Source organism: Herpailurus yagouaroundi, unplaced genomic scaffold, assembly GCF_014898765.1.
Source record: "Herpailurus yagouaroundi ecotype Mexico unplaced genomic scaffold, PumYag 142, whole genome shotgun sequence".
Taxonomy (NCBI): domain Eukaryota; kingdom Metazoa; phylum Chordata; class Mammalia; order Carnivora; family Felidae; genus Herpailurus; species Herpailurus yagouaroundi.
Genome location: NW_024412397.1, coordinates 14,698,564 through 14,711,868, shown reverse-complemented (window position 1 = coordinate 14,711,868; position 13,305 = coordinate 14,698,564). Strand labels below are relative to the sequence as shown.

The window sequence follows — 13,305 nt, the reverse complement described above, 5'->3', positions numbered from 1 at the left end:
TTTTCTTTAAAAATGAACAATTCCCTGAGTTAAACACATATCAAAACAAAGTAGCTACTAATCCGTCTAATGTCAAAACAAGTACTTATACCTTTGCTCGAGTCCATAGCTGGGTGATAAATGGCCAACCTGCAAATGCTAGAAGTCCAGCTGTAAGCATGTAGCGGTAGAAAAAACTGAGAACCTAGTAATGCATTCCAAAGAAGAAATGAAAAATGAGGTCATTTAAAAGGAGTTACATATGTATGAAAGAGATCTGAAAATGCTGTAACGTGGTAAATTACTCACTAATATTTCAATTCCCAGGATAAAGACTAACAGGTATCCAACAAAATAACTTGGAGGAACGGTCAACAGTAATGTGACAAAGTCTTGAATAACTTGAAACCTGTTTAACAAGATCATTTATAAAAATATTATTTATACTATATATTGAGCAAAAAATTGAGGTCATATATGATAAAAAATAAAAACTGCGTAAACCTAGAAATCAGGGAATTTTCAATTCATAGGCTATTCAAAAACTAATATAATCTCTAACAGATTTCTTTCAACGGCTTCACTTAACTAAATCTCTTTTTTTGAAACCTAGAAGTATTTCAGAAAAAGTATAATTTCTGAATAAATTTGATAATGATCACAAAAATCTGTTTTTAAAACATAAACATTAATGATAAATCTTTGATTTTAGCTTAAACGTGAGTACATGCAATTACGGATACATTATCAGAAATAAAATACGATGAACTCAAAATGGATTAAAACTGGGAAAAGATTTAAATCCACCAAAGTTAATTTTATATTGAAATCTCAACTGTCTTAATAAAATAAACATGTTTTCCTAATCTAGGTAGCGAAAAAGATTTATTTTTTATTTTTTTAATGTTTATTTATTTTTGAGAGAGACAGAGTCCAAGTGGGGGAGGGGCAGAGAGAGAGGGAGACACAGAATCTGAAGCAGGATCCAGGCTCTGGGCTGTCAGCACAGAGCCCAGTGTGGAGCCCAAACCCATGAACCATGAGATCATGACCTGAGCTGAAGTCTGACATTTAACTGACTGAGCCACCTGGGAGCCCCAAGAAAAAAAATTTTTAATGTTTATCTATTTTTGAGAGAGAGAGAGAGAGAGACAGAGCATGACTGGGGGAAGGGGAGAGAGAGAGGGAGACACAGAATCTGAGGCAGCCTCCAGGCCCTAAGCTGTCAGCACAGAGCCCAACACGGGGTTCAAACCCAGGAACTGTGAGATCATGACCTGAGCTGAAGTCAGAGGCTTAACTGACTCGGCCACCCAAGTGCTCCAGTAGAGAAAATTTTAATTGCACTTTTTCACTGAGCTAAATAACCTTTTCCAAACCCAATTTAAAATGTCACTAATTGTACACTCATTGTAATTAAATGTGAACCCATAACCATTAAACATGTATTACATACTTGAGTACTTTCTGCATTTCATCACTAGAAAAAAAATTGTTTTAGCATTTGTAGTGATTAAGTAGGTAATTATAAAAGCTCAGTATCATTTGGTTTATGATCTTTTTCTGCTTGAAAACAATGGCAACATAATATTATCAAAACTACTAAGGTGCCATGTAGAAAAGAAATGTTAACACCAGTCAAGAGGAGAATGCCTCTTTTGTTCTCAACAGCTGAATAAGCACAGAAAAATAAGAGATGACTTTGTAAAATCATTTAGAAGATTTTAGAACAAGATTTTAGAAGAAAGGTGAATTTTTATGTTTTATTTTCTATGTATTTTCAAAAAGATAAAGATAGAACACAACATACATTCAAAACCACATTTCCTCTTAAAGTTTAAATAGATAAGTCACCTTCATAATTAGGACATTTGATAATTCAGGAGGATTCTGTAGTAGAATAGAAGTTTCTGCAGGGATAAAACTTCCCATTCTAAAAACTTTTAAACCAGAGTGAATGACATTAGAAAAAATCTGATTTAAGTATGTCTATCCAGCAATCCTATTCCTTTCAAACGGAGAAGCAACACTATGTCCTTCTGATAGTGTCTTTTTGCCTTATCCTTCTAAATGTTATATTTTAATTTTAATTTTTGGTACTTTTAGTAGTTCAATGTTTTTAGTACTTAAGGATGAAAGATGTGGTCAAATCTGGAGTTTAAAAAAATTAGAATAGGGGCGCCTGGGTGGTGCAGTCGGCTAAGCGTCCGACTTCAGCCAGGTCACGATCTCGCGGTCCGTGAGTTCGAGCCCCGCGTCAGGCTCTGGGCTGATGGCTCAGAGCCTGGAGCCTGTTTCCGATTCTGTGTCTCCCTCTCTCTCTGCCCCTCCCCCGTTCATGCTCTGCCTCTCTCCGTCCCAAAAATAAATAAATGTTGAAAAAAAAAATTTTTTTTTAAATTTAGAATAAAAATACTTATCGTGTCATGACAAACATACTGGCCAACCCTGAATATACCCTTAATTCTGAGCTCTCATTTCCTGGTCTGCTTTCCGGGTCTGGTTTTGCTCAGGGGATGCTTGGACACCCAAGACTTAAGTTCAAATTCTAGATTACTGGAGCAAATATAGAACAAGATGGGCAACGTGTCCCTCGCTGTCTATGAATGTGAACCTGCCCAATGTTTGAGTGGTTTTATATTTAAGTGCTTGAAACTCGCCTAGGAGCTCTGCCTCTGATGTTTTCTACAGCAGTAAGAACCCATTTTACTTCCAGCCTGTGAGGAGGCACTTCAAGGAGGACCTGTGGCACCCGTGAACAATATCCACCATTCTGTATGTTCACATTACTAGTGTGGATTTAATTACTAACTCCGTTTATCTAGGTTTACATGATAGCTAGGAAAATAGCTAGGTTTACATGATAGCTAGGGCAAAAAAAATGTGTGGAAAGAAAACATGTAAATTTCCTTGTGAAACCTGAAGATACACTGAAATCTGAGATGATAAGACAAATTCAAAATATAAGTTCCTCCTGGCATAGTACTGTCAATATTAATTACTCTATGTTTAGTCCAGATGTTTCTTAGAAAAGGTACACAAAGAAGGGAACGAGGTCAATACAACCTCACGGCAGTAAGGGAAAGGTGAAACAAAAAAAGATGTTTATATGCCATTTTCCTTCTGCTATCAATGAAGTGAGAGGGCTCAGAAATTGAAGGGCATTATAACTATCTCTGATGATTTATGCTACGCAAATCTAATGCACTTTAAAAATAGATTTCAGGGGCGCCTGGGTGGCGCAGTCGGTTAAGCGTCCGACTTCAGCCAGGTCACGATCTCGCGGTCCGTGAGTTCGAGCCCCGCGTCGGGCTCTGGGCTGATGGCTCAGAGCCTGGAGCCTGTTTCCGATTCTGTGTCTCCCTCTCTCTCTGCCCCTCCCCCATTCATGCTCTGTCTCTCTCTGTCCCAAAAATAAATAAATGTTGAAAAAAAAAATTTTTTTTAAATAAAAAAATAAAAAAATAAAAAAAAATAAAAATAGATTTTACTGTCAGCAAAGTGCAAAATAAGACAGCATGGGAGTGTTACTTACTCTCTTAGAACCGCATACCATATTGGCACTGGCAACAAACAATATATGTAATAAGTCCAGGGACAGCCTTGAAGCAGCAGGAAAAATGCTACAAAAACACCAATAGCTATACAACTACATGACAGGAGGTGGCTTGGTTTCTGAAAATCAAACAGAACATTGAAACACTTCTAAATTCATGCTGATTGACAGGTTTTTAAAAGAGATTTTACAAAGTGAAGACATCTATTACATGATTAATTGAAGAACTGCATTTAAAAAAAACCTGTCATTGGAGAAGCATTATTACAGGAAGAAAAAGCTGGCTATTCTGAAATTGTTGCTATTAGGCAATTCTCCATTTAAAAGTGACTATGTTCCTCAAGTTTGTCTGCGAGTAACTTGTTTGGAACTCTGAACATATTTCTCCTTAGTAACAATCTTATAAATGTTGATCGAGCTCCCTCACTAGCTCACAAAAGCTCATTTAATCCACAATAAACTGTGGGACTTAATCTTCATTTGGAACAATGCTTCTATCTATTCAAACTCCAACTTGACACGCTGCCCACGTTTCTCTCTCCACTGCCCAACCACAGTGTGTTCATTCAGTCATATCTTCTCTTCCCAACCACCTGCCAAACAAGAAAGGAGTTCCCCAATGTGAGTCACGAGTGATGGCCTCCATGGGCTGTGCATGCCCGTGGGTGCTCTGGGCCAGGAGTAATGAAGCAAGCTTCAGGGATAGACATTCCGACGATTGGAAACAAACGCACCTATGGAAAGCCGTGATGCTAAGAACAACCACAGAGGAAAAACACAGGAATGGAGGGGTAATATGGCATTCTCTTTTCTCTGTCCTTTGTTTTGTCTGTTTTCCCCTTGCTTTGCCAGCCAAAGCTAAATAAGGTGAGAATTAAGAATTACTCGTTGTAGTAGAGCCTTGTGGGGGAGAGAGACAAGAGGGTTATTTTCCTCTTTATAATTCCTCCTTACTGGCACAAAATGTCACCAGAAAGGAAGTAAAAAACAAGGATAAATTAGGACAGTTGGAAAAAGGAAGGTGAGACACAGCAATGTGATTAAGAGTGTAGAACTACACAGATCAGAATTCAAATTCTGGTTCAGTCAAAGTCCAAAACTATCCCGAGACTCAATTTCATCCCATTTATAAAATGGGAGTAATAATTCCATATCTATTTGTTAAGGTTGGCAATGCTTAAATGAGATTATGTAGAGCTTAACAAAATGCCCAGAATATTATAACAGCTTAATACATAATGGCTGCTGCTATTACCTTCATTTTTATTCTCTCCTCCCTACTTCTCTGCACTAGTCCCAGCAGGTGCTGTAGAAATCTGAAGGTGAATGAAACTGGAAATGGAGATGTGTGACACAGCATGGGGGACCCATAGCAAGGGGCAAATCTCAAACAGATGTGGAGATGGAGTCTCTAAAGCTGAAGGTGGCTGAGGCATGCATTCATCATTTAAGAGATGACACTGGTTTCACAGCATATTGAGAATAGGAAAATAACAAAAGAAGTTTAAAAGAGTACATTATGGGGCGCCTGGGCGGCTCAGTCGCTTAAGCATCCAACTCTTGCTTTCAGCTCAGGTCATGATCTCACAGTTTCATGGGTTCAAGCCCTGCGATGGGCTCTGTGCTGGCAGTGCAGAGCCTGCTTGGGATTCTCTCTCTCTCCCTCTCTCTCTGCCCCTTCCCCACTCATGCTCTCTCTCTCTCTCTCTCAAAATAAATAAATAAACTTAAAAAAAAACAAAAAGAAATGAGTACCTAAAAAAACATTTTTGAGGGATTTTCTAGAGTCAGTATAATATGGTATAATAATCTAATCCTTTGATAACTAAAATATACACTATCAATGATATTCACTCATAGGAAACGAAATCATAAAAAATTCAGTTCAACTGAAGTAGAGATTGAAAGGCGTTTTTTTTTTAAAGCTTATTTCTTTATTTTGAGAGAGAGAGAGATAGCGTGCCAGTGCATGAGATGGAAGAAGCAGAAAGAGAGGGAGAGAATCCCAACCAGACTCCACGCTTTTAGCACGGAGCCCAACACGGGGCTCAGTCCCACCAATTGTGAGATTGCGCCCCGAGCTGAAATCAAGAGTCGGACACTTAACCAACTGAGCCACCCAGGTGCCCCAGAGGCTTTTAAATAGTAAGAGTGGGGGTACGTTTTCTACTTCCTCATGAATTGACTTCCCACCTTCCCTTAGCTCCTCAAAACACAACTAATGATAACAAACCATGCTGGCGCACTATGATGACTCTTCCCTCCAATAAGCACTTACTAAGCTGCACACTCTGGGTCTGCTCTTTACTAGGTGCCGGCCTCCAGGGAGTTCAAACCACATGGGTTGGTATAGACTCACGAGACTTGGTTCAAGGGGTTAATATTTGGGGATTTTATTAGGTAATACGAAAATAAAGGTCAACATGTGGCAAAATAAGGGTATTTCGTTCTAAAGCAAGTAACATCTGAACTGGCCCAAGCAAAGGAGAAGAGTATGTACAAGTTACATACAGAATACAATTATGAGGAGCTGTAGCAAATTATATTTAAAGAAAATACTCACTGCCTGTAATGGTGATGAATCAGAAATGACCTGTATAACTTGAGTGACACCATCACGAAGAAGTGACATAAATTTCGGAGTCAGGCATAAATTTAATTCCAAGGCTTTCTTCCATTTGCTCGCCAATTTGACTAACCCATTTAGCTTGTCTAAAGCTCTGTTTCCTCATCTGGCAATGAGGATAGTGTTTGTTTCAAGCCCACGGCTCCCTCCCCAAAGGCCTTCTCTATCCCAGCCGTACCAGTGACTTGCACTCTTCCAAAAGCCATGCTGCCTCTCTCCTCTTCTGGGGCCTGCTGCTCTCTCTGTGCGTCATCTTCCTTTTTTCTACGGAGCTATCCTATTCACCCTTTAAGACTTCACTTTGGCAACAGCCTCCCCGACGAAGCCTCCCTATACCCCACCCACAAGCGTCGCGTTCTAAAAAGTACACGGCTGGGGTCATCTTACCTCCTAACTGCTCTCCATGCCTCCCTCCAGTTAAGACTATTGACCACTGGCATTTTAGTTTTCCTTCAGAACCGTTCAGGTTGTGTCACTTCACTAGGTTATAATCTCTCACTGAAGATGAATCAGAATGGTTTTGCAAACAGAACCAGAGGGTTCAAAAAAAATTTCACAACCTCACCTGTAATGGTCAGTTTGTAATGGTCAAAACTGACACAATGGTCAGGTTTGTGTGTCAAAACTTGGCTAGGCTATATAGTGCCCATTATCCTCAAACACAGATGTAGGTGTTGCTGTGAAAGCATCTTGTGGATGTGATTAAAGTCTACAATCAGCTGACTTTAAGGGAGATTATCCAAGGTAACTGGGGTGGGCCTGATTCAATCAGTTGAAAAGCTTGAAGAGCACAACAGCAGGCTTCCCTATAGAACGGAAGCATAGCTACCGAGCGTGGCTTCGGATCTTGCCTGCAGGCTCCTGTCTGCGCCTCTTCACGGCCTGACGTGTGGCTTTAGAACTTTCCTAGCTAGCTCCCACAATCACAAGCCATTTCCTTACACTAAATCTACTAATACATAGATCCCACTGGTTCTGTTTCTCTGGTTTAACTCTAAGTGATACACCAACTCCTCACAAAATCCAATTTAAAATCTATAGTCTAGCATTTGAGGTCTTTGATTACTTCAACCTAACCTACACTGTTGGTATAATCTCCTCTTCGTCCCTTGAACAAACCTTCCACATTCTCCCCAAGTTGAACTTTTTATTCCAAAAGCAGCATGGTGTAGAAAGAGCATGAATTTAAGTATCGGCAAATATTAGTTCTGTCATTTTGTAATAGTGTGTCTTTGAAGACGCTGTGTAGCTCTCTGAGCCTAAATTCCCCTCTTCATATCATGAGACTCCTAACTGCCAGATTTAAGGTTGTGTTAAGCTTAATTGAATAACACATGCAAAGCACCCAACATAGTCCTGGGATAGTGGAGCTCAATAAATATTACTTATTATGCCAGCATAATAAACATTTTCCCAACTCTGCCTCTGTTTAGATCATTCAGTTTGCTTTATTCTCATCCTCTCCCTGTGGTAGTTAATTTTCTTTCAAGACTTACTTTTTCCTGTTGTCATCGTCCTCGCTAAAGTGAGCTCTCCTCTATTTAATATATATCACAAACACTTAATCTATATTAAAGTTGTCAAATGTCAAAGCTGTCTTTTGCAATGTAGTGTAGTATAGAACCTACGTCTGATAAGGTGGTCATGTGTGTACATCTCTTACCTACTTTACTCTAATTCTAGGCTCCTGGAGGGCAGAATCTGGATTTTCTATTTCTCTGTATAGCCTATGCAGTAGTTAGCATTATATTGTACATCCAATTAAACATTCACTGCATTACCAGGTTAATGGATAAAGGAGAATTATCAGCTATGAAATTGTGTTGACTCATCAAGCTAAAGACTTCATATCTTTTCTCAACGACCAAAACAGCAAGACAGACGTGAAAAGATAATGTTTGGCACAAGTCTGTTCTGGATTCAAATCTCAATTCCTCCACAGCCTAGCTCAGAGTGGCCTTTTGCAAAATACTTAAACAGCTTTGGTTTCCTCTTTTGTAAAAAGAAATTATAATGCTTTCAGCACTGTTATGAGTTTAAAATGACAAAATAAACTCCAAGTACCCAGCAGAATGCCACTACTAAAACATGGTTGGTTCTGTCTCTCTTGCTATCGTGTCAAAAATTATCCCCATTCTAGCCAATTTTACTCACATTCAAATAATGAAAATTACTTGGAGGGAATTATTTAAGATGCATTAAAGCACCATAAAAAATTGGAATAAACACCACTGTTCTTCCTTCCATTACAGAAAAATAAAATATAAAATTAGAAAAAGTTACCACTGGGAATGTCTGCAAACTATTATTATTAAATATACCATCCTGATTATATTGCCTTTTAGAGGACTTGGACATGGTAATAATTATTAGAGAGAATAAAGAAAATGCAAGTGGCATATTCTCCCCAAAAAATGATAATTAGCAATATATGTTAAAAGAGTAAAGTGTTTTAGTGTAGTAAAACCATATATGTACAGTTATTACTTACTCGGTTATATGAAGTATTATTAAAATTTTTTGAGGGTTTTTTTTTTGCATTGAAAGTACAGTAAACTAGAGACTGATTCTTAAAATAAAGATAAATAGAAAGTTCTGAAAATTTGCATTAGAAATTTCAGAAAGTTGTAAGAAGGTAAGAATAGTTCCAGAAAAGCACATACATTATTTAAAAAGGGACATTTTGAGTAAATGATTTTGTCACTTTCTAGCTACCAAACTTTTAATATCAGATAAAGCTAAATAGACTGCTTTGAAGTAGTTTTCTGACCACCTGTACTAGAAAGATATGGGATGCTTACAACAAGCTAAGTAATTATTACAAGGAACAGATAATCAACAGCTAATGCCATAGGAAAATTTAAATTATGCAGCTATCTTTATAGCCCTCTTAAGTTATGGGGCCATTATTATTAATATACCTTTTTCCCAACCAAAGAAATAAAGATAACTGAAAAAAAGAGACCCAATATGACAAAAGCAAATGAAAGTAAGAGTTACCTTAGTACACCTTGCACATTGTATGAACTCATTACAGTTGATTTGATTCAATTTCTTTCTCCAGCCCTAGTGATTTAACACCATTATCTGAACTTCATTATATATTCTGAACATACCAACATACCTTAACTTCTTTATTAACACCTCTAGTAAGGTTAAAATGAGACTTGATGATCAACAAAGAAGCGTAAGATGTCCATCCCAAAAAACCAAGAACAACATTGATGGCCAAGAAGAATCTGTCATAAGTGTGATAATAGGACAATCCTTTCAATGCAAGATGAATCAGCTCCTTGCAAAGGGAGACCTATGGAGAAAGGAAGACATAACTTGCCACATGGGAAGAATAAGAAGTTTTAAAGGAAGGAAATATATTAAAATTAGAGTGCATAACTGTAGATGATGGATCAAGAACAGATTTTAATTATTCGAGGAGCTTCTTGCAAAGTATAAGAACAATTCCTGGATAGAATGAATTTTGAATCTTGATAAGAAAGGGCATTTAAGATGTAAATTATGATATGTATAGTGATTTAACATGATTCATTCTGTGGAAATACCTACAGATGACACATGAAGGAAAGTAACGAAGGCTCTCGAATATTGGTCCCATATAGCAAAGATACTTACATTTCTATCATTTTTCATTTTCTCATGTCAGATTACCCAAGTCAGTTATAAAGCATCATTAAAACAGGAAAACAATAGCTCACTGTTTTAAAACCATAAACAAACATTAGAAATGCATGGTATTACTTAGGCAATTTGAGAAACTGAAAACAGAATTCTTTCCTTCTTTGAAATTATGACCATTTAAGAAACAGAAAATTAATGAAAAACATAGCAGGGTAGTTCTTGAGAAGCTTCAAAGCGGCAGTATAAACAGTAGGCTCCTGATAGTGTGTAGATAAGTCCAAATGTACAAATATGCCACGTTCTAAGATGTTATGCATTTAAGTATGGTTATAGAAATTTGGAATATTCTTTCTCATTATAGAAAATGGCAACTGTTCACTTCCAACGCTAACCTTAAAAAGTCTACCCTGGCAATATCTGAAATAACAGAAGTTTGCCCGTGGCTAAAGCAACTACTGAGAAAATCGAATCCTTACTTAAGTGTTCAGGAAAGCTCCTTGGCCTGCCCACTTTGCTCTCCATTGGATATCTCGCCCCTCCCCATACTCCAAACGGTGACCAGCTATTTCTATACACCAGGCCCACATACTTACTGCTTCATCATACTTTCTCTGTTTTATGTAAGATCTTGCTTTTCTTACAATGTTTAGCTGTTTAGATTCAGGAAGCAACCTACAAAAGAAAAGGTTAGATTTAAAATGTCTCCTCGTTTCAATGACAAGTTTTATTTCTTGTTTTTCTTTCTTAATTGAAAATGAAAGGATGGTAAAAGCTGAGAAAATAAAAACTGAAATAAAAAAAAAAAAAAGGAAGAAACCTAAAACTAAGTTGTATTATTGCTAGTCATCTGAACCCTCCCAAGAAATAACTTCTAAATTTGGTTTTCTTGACTCAAAGTTTCAACTCCAAACTATACTTATGAACTCATATGAAGAAATGAAGTACTCTGGCTAATAAAGAAATTCTGACTAAAACAACGCAATTAATGGAGCAGTAAATCAGTGGCGTGAGCTTCAGTACCCAGAACTTTGGGTGTTCATCATACACAGACACAACAGACAAGGCCAATCCACTATGGATGGCTCTTTGTACCCCTGAGCTAGACAGGGACTTAGAATTGTCATGATCAAAAACTGCAGGCAATCAAAACCAACAAAGTTAATGAGCAATTTGAACCTCTTTACCATTCTTATACTACACAATATACTTGTGGTTCCCTTATCTTTTATTTCTCTTTCTGTCATTTTCCTGTCATTTTACCACAGTAGAAGCCTTATATACACAAGAGAAATACTCCTAATACTGCATAACCAGGAAATATATCTAACGGCATTAAGTTTATGGAATGTAAAAACTGAAGAAATATAACCAGAACTCAATAACCTGATTGAAATAAGTATATTTAAACACAAAATTGAATGTATACTGCTTAATTAAAACTTATAAAGTGAATACCTCCAAACTTAAAAAGTATAAAAAAGTTTTTTAAGGCTTTATTAGGGTTAGGTCATTTGAAATTGATATTTTTGTATGTAAAAAGCTACTAAATTAAATATTGACAATTTCAATGATTTAACATAATATAATCACTTATCTTTCTTCTACTTGATTCCAGAAATCTCTAAAGAGATAAGATGGGAGACCTGCAGGAAGTAAATCTTTTATGTAATGTTATTAATTGGGTGGGGGTCATAGGCTTCTTTCTGAATCTGATACTCTCTAGAAAATGCATATAATATTACATACAATATCCGAAAATTCACGAACCCCAGAAACTCATCTCTCTGAGTCCTATAAGCACACCTGATTAAGAACTGCGCAACTCCAAGGATCCCCAGATCTTTCAACTCAGAGGAACCCAATCACTATTTCAGACTGCAAGAAAAGTCTCCACCTCAGGACTCACTGGGATTTGGAGGAAAAAGATACCAGGAAGTGGGAACACATGAAAGAAACACAAGTTACTTCAAAATGTTGTCATGGTCCCATTCTTTGGCCTTCAGATACCACACATTTTGGAATATTTTCCTAGAAGTCTTAGGACTGGAATCACTGGGCCAAAGAGCACCAGAATTCTCTGAAGGCTGTATCCGAGTCGAATTTTCCAAATTTCTATAAAATTCTTCGAATCGGTCTCTCTTCCTTGCTTTGATCCCCTCGGCTTCCTAAAACAGGAATTCCAGCTTCTAACTTAACTTGAAATTGATATGGGCATCTTATTGTCTACTTTATCAATTCTAAACTTCCTGGACTATTGATGACCATCTCTTTCCATTCTACTTAATTTCCCATTACCCCAAATGTACATCCTCAGCTATACAATGGTTACGCACTTCATTCATCACCTATTCACATCTGAGTTTTTGTTCATAAAGATCCTTCCCTCTCTGCTTTCCAAAATCAAATCTTTATCACCCTTTATGGCCCTCTCCCAATCCCGCCTCACACCATTGGCATTTTAGTGTGGTCTACTATCAATTTATTTCTCATCAGTTAAATTTTAATTTCCATGTAGACCATTAATTATTTCTATTAAAAACCATGATACTATAATAATACTTAGCAAAGTACTAAGCACATAAAATGAATCAATAAATCTTAATTGATTAAAATGCTATCAAAATATTACAAATCTAAAAACAGGGGAAAGGGGCACATGGCTGGCTCAGTTGGTTGAGCATCTGACTTCAGCTCAGGTCATGATCTCATTGTTTGTGAGTTTGAGCCCCACAGCAGGCTTTGCCCTGAAAACACAGAGCCTGCTTCAGATTCTCTATCTCCCCTTTTCTGTGCCCCTCCCCTGCTAATGCTCCCTCCCTCTCTCTCAAAAATAAACATTAAAAAAAAATTTTTTAAGAGGAAAAAATAAGAGAATAATACACATTGCCATTTTAAAAGCACCTAATTATTTGCTAAACTAACTTAAAAGATGAAAAGCAGGCTTGTCTGGAGCTAAATTTCTTAGGCTAATTTAATACATGTTCTCAAGCAAACTCTTAAGAATGAAGGAAGAAATATTTTTAAAGAAAAGTATTTATGTTATATTATGTTACATTTCATTACATTATATATGAAATTTTATATATGGAGCACTTAGGTAAAAAAAAAAACAGCATCAGGCTAATTTATGCTTTTCCTAAAATTAATATTTATAAGTCTTGGGGTATACCAAAAGTGTTTTTTTTTAATATTTATTTATTTTGGGGGAGAGCGCAAGCAGGGGAGGAGCAGAGAGAGGGGACAGAGGATCTGAAGCAGGCTGTGTACTGACAGGCTGACAGCAGTGAGCCCACTGTGGGGCTCAAACTCATGTACAGTGAGATCATGACCTGAGCCAAAGTTGGACACTCAACTGACTGAGCCACCCAGGTGCCCTGGGACACACCAAAGGTTTATGGTATGTCTGGAGTTCATCAAAATGTTCCATACAAATCTCACTGTAGCATTAGGACATTAAAGACTCTTACAAACTTGTCCCCAATCAAAATTTTTTAGCTTTCTGTAAGTT

At 37.2% G+C, this 13,305-nt stretch overlaps 1 protein-coding gene across 9 annotated transcripts in view; it reads right to left on the bottom strand.

Moving 5' to 3' along the window:
• PIGN (phosphatidylinositol glycan anchor biosynthesis class N) overlaps positions 1-13,305 on the bottom strand; it is a 102,593-nt gene that overhangs the window by 42,430 nt on the left and 46,858 nt on the right. For 8 of the 9 annotated variants that reach the window (XM_040478639.1, XM_040478640.1, XM_040478645.1 and 5 more), the window contains 5 exons: positions 10,391-10,469; positions 9,286-9,468; positions 3,515-3,654; positions 289-388; positions 92-184 (listed from right to left, as the gene is read on the bottom strand). In XM_040478639.1, coding sequence (XP_040334573.1) covers positions 92-184; positions 289-388; positions 3,515-3,654; positions 9,286-9,468; positions 10,391-10,469 — 595 coding nt within the window. The remainder of the gene's footprint in view (positions 1-91; positions 185-288; positions 389-3,514; positions 3,655-9,285; positions 9,469-10,390; positions 10,470-13,305) is intronic. The other variant, XM_040478646.1, reaches the window with a different exon arrangement.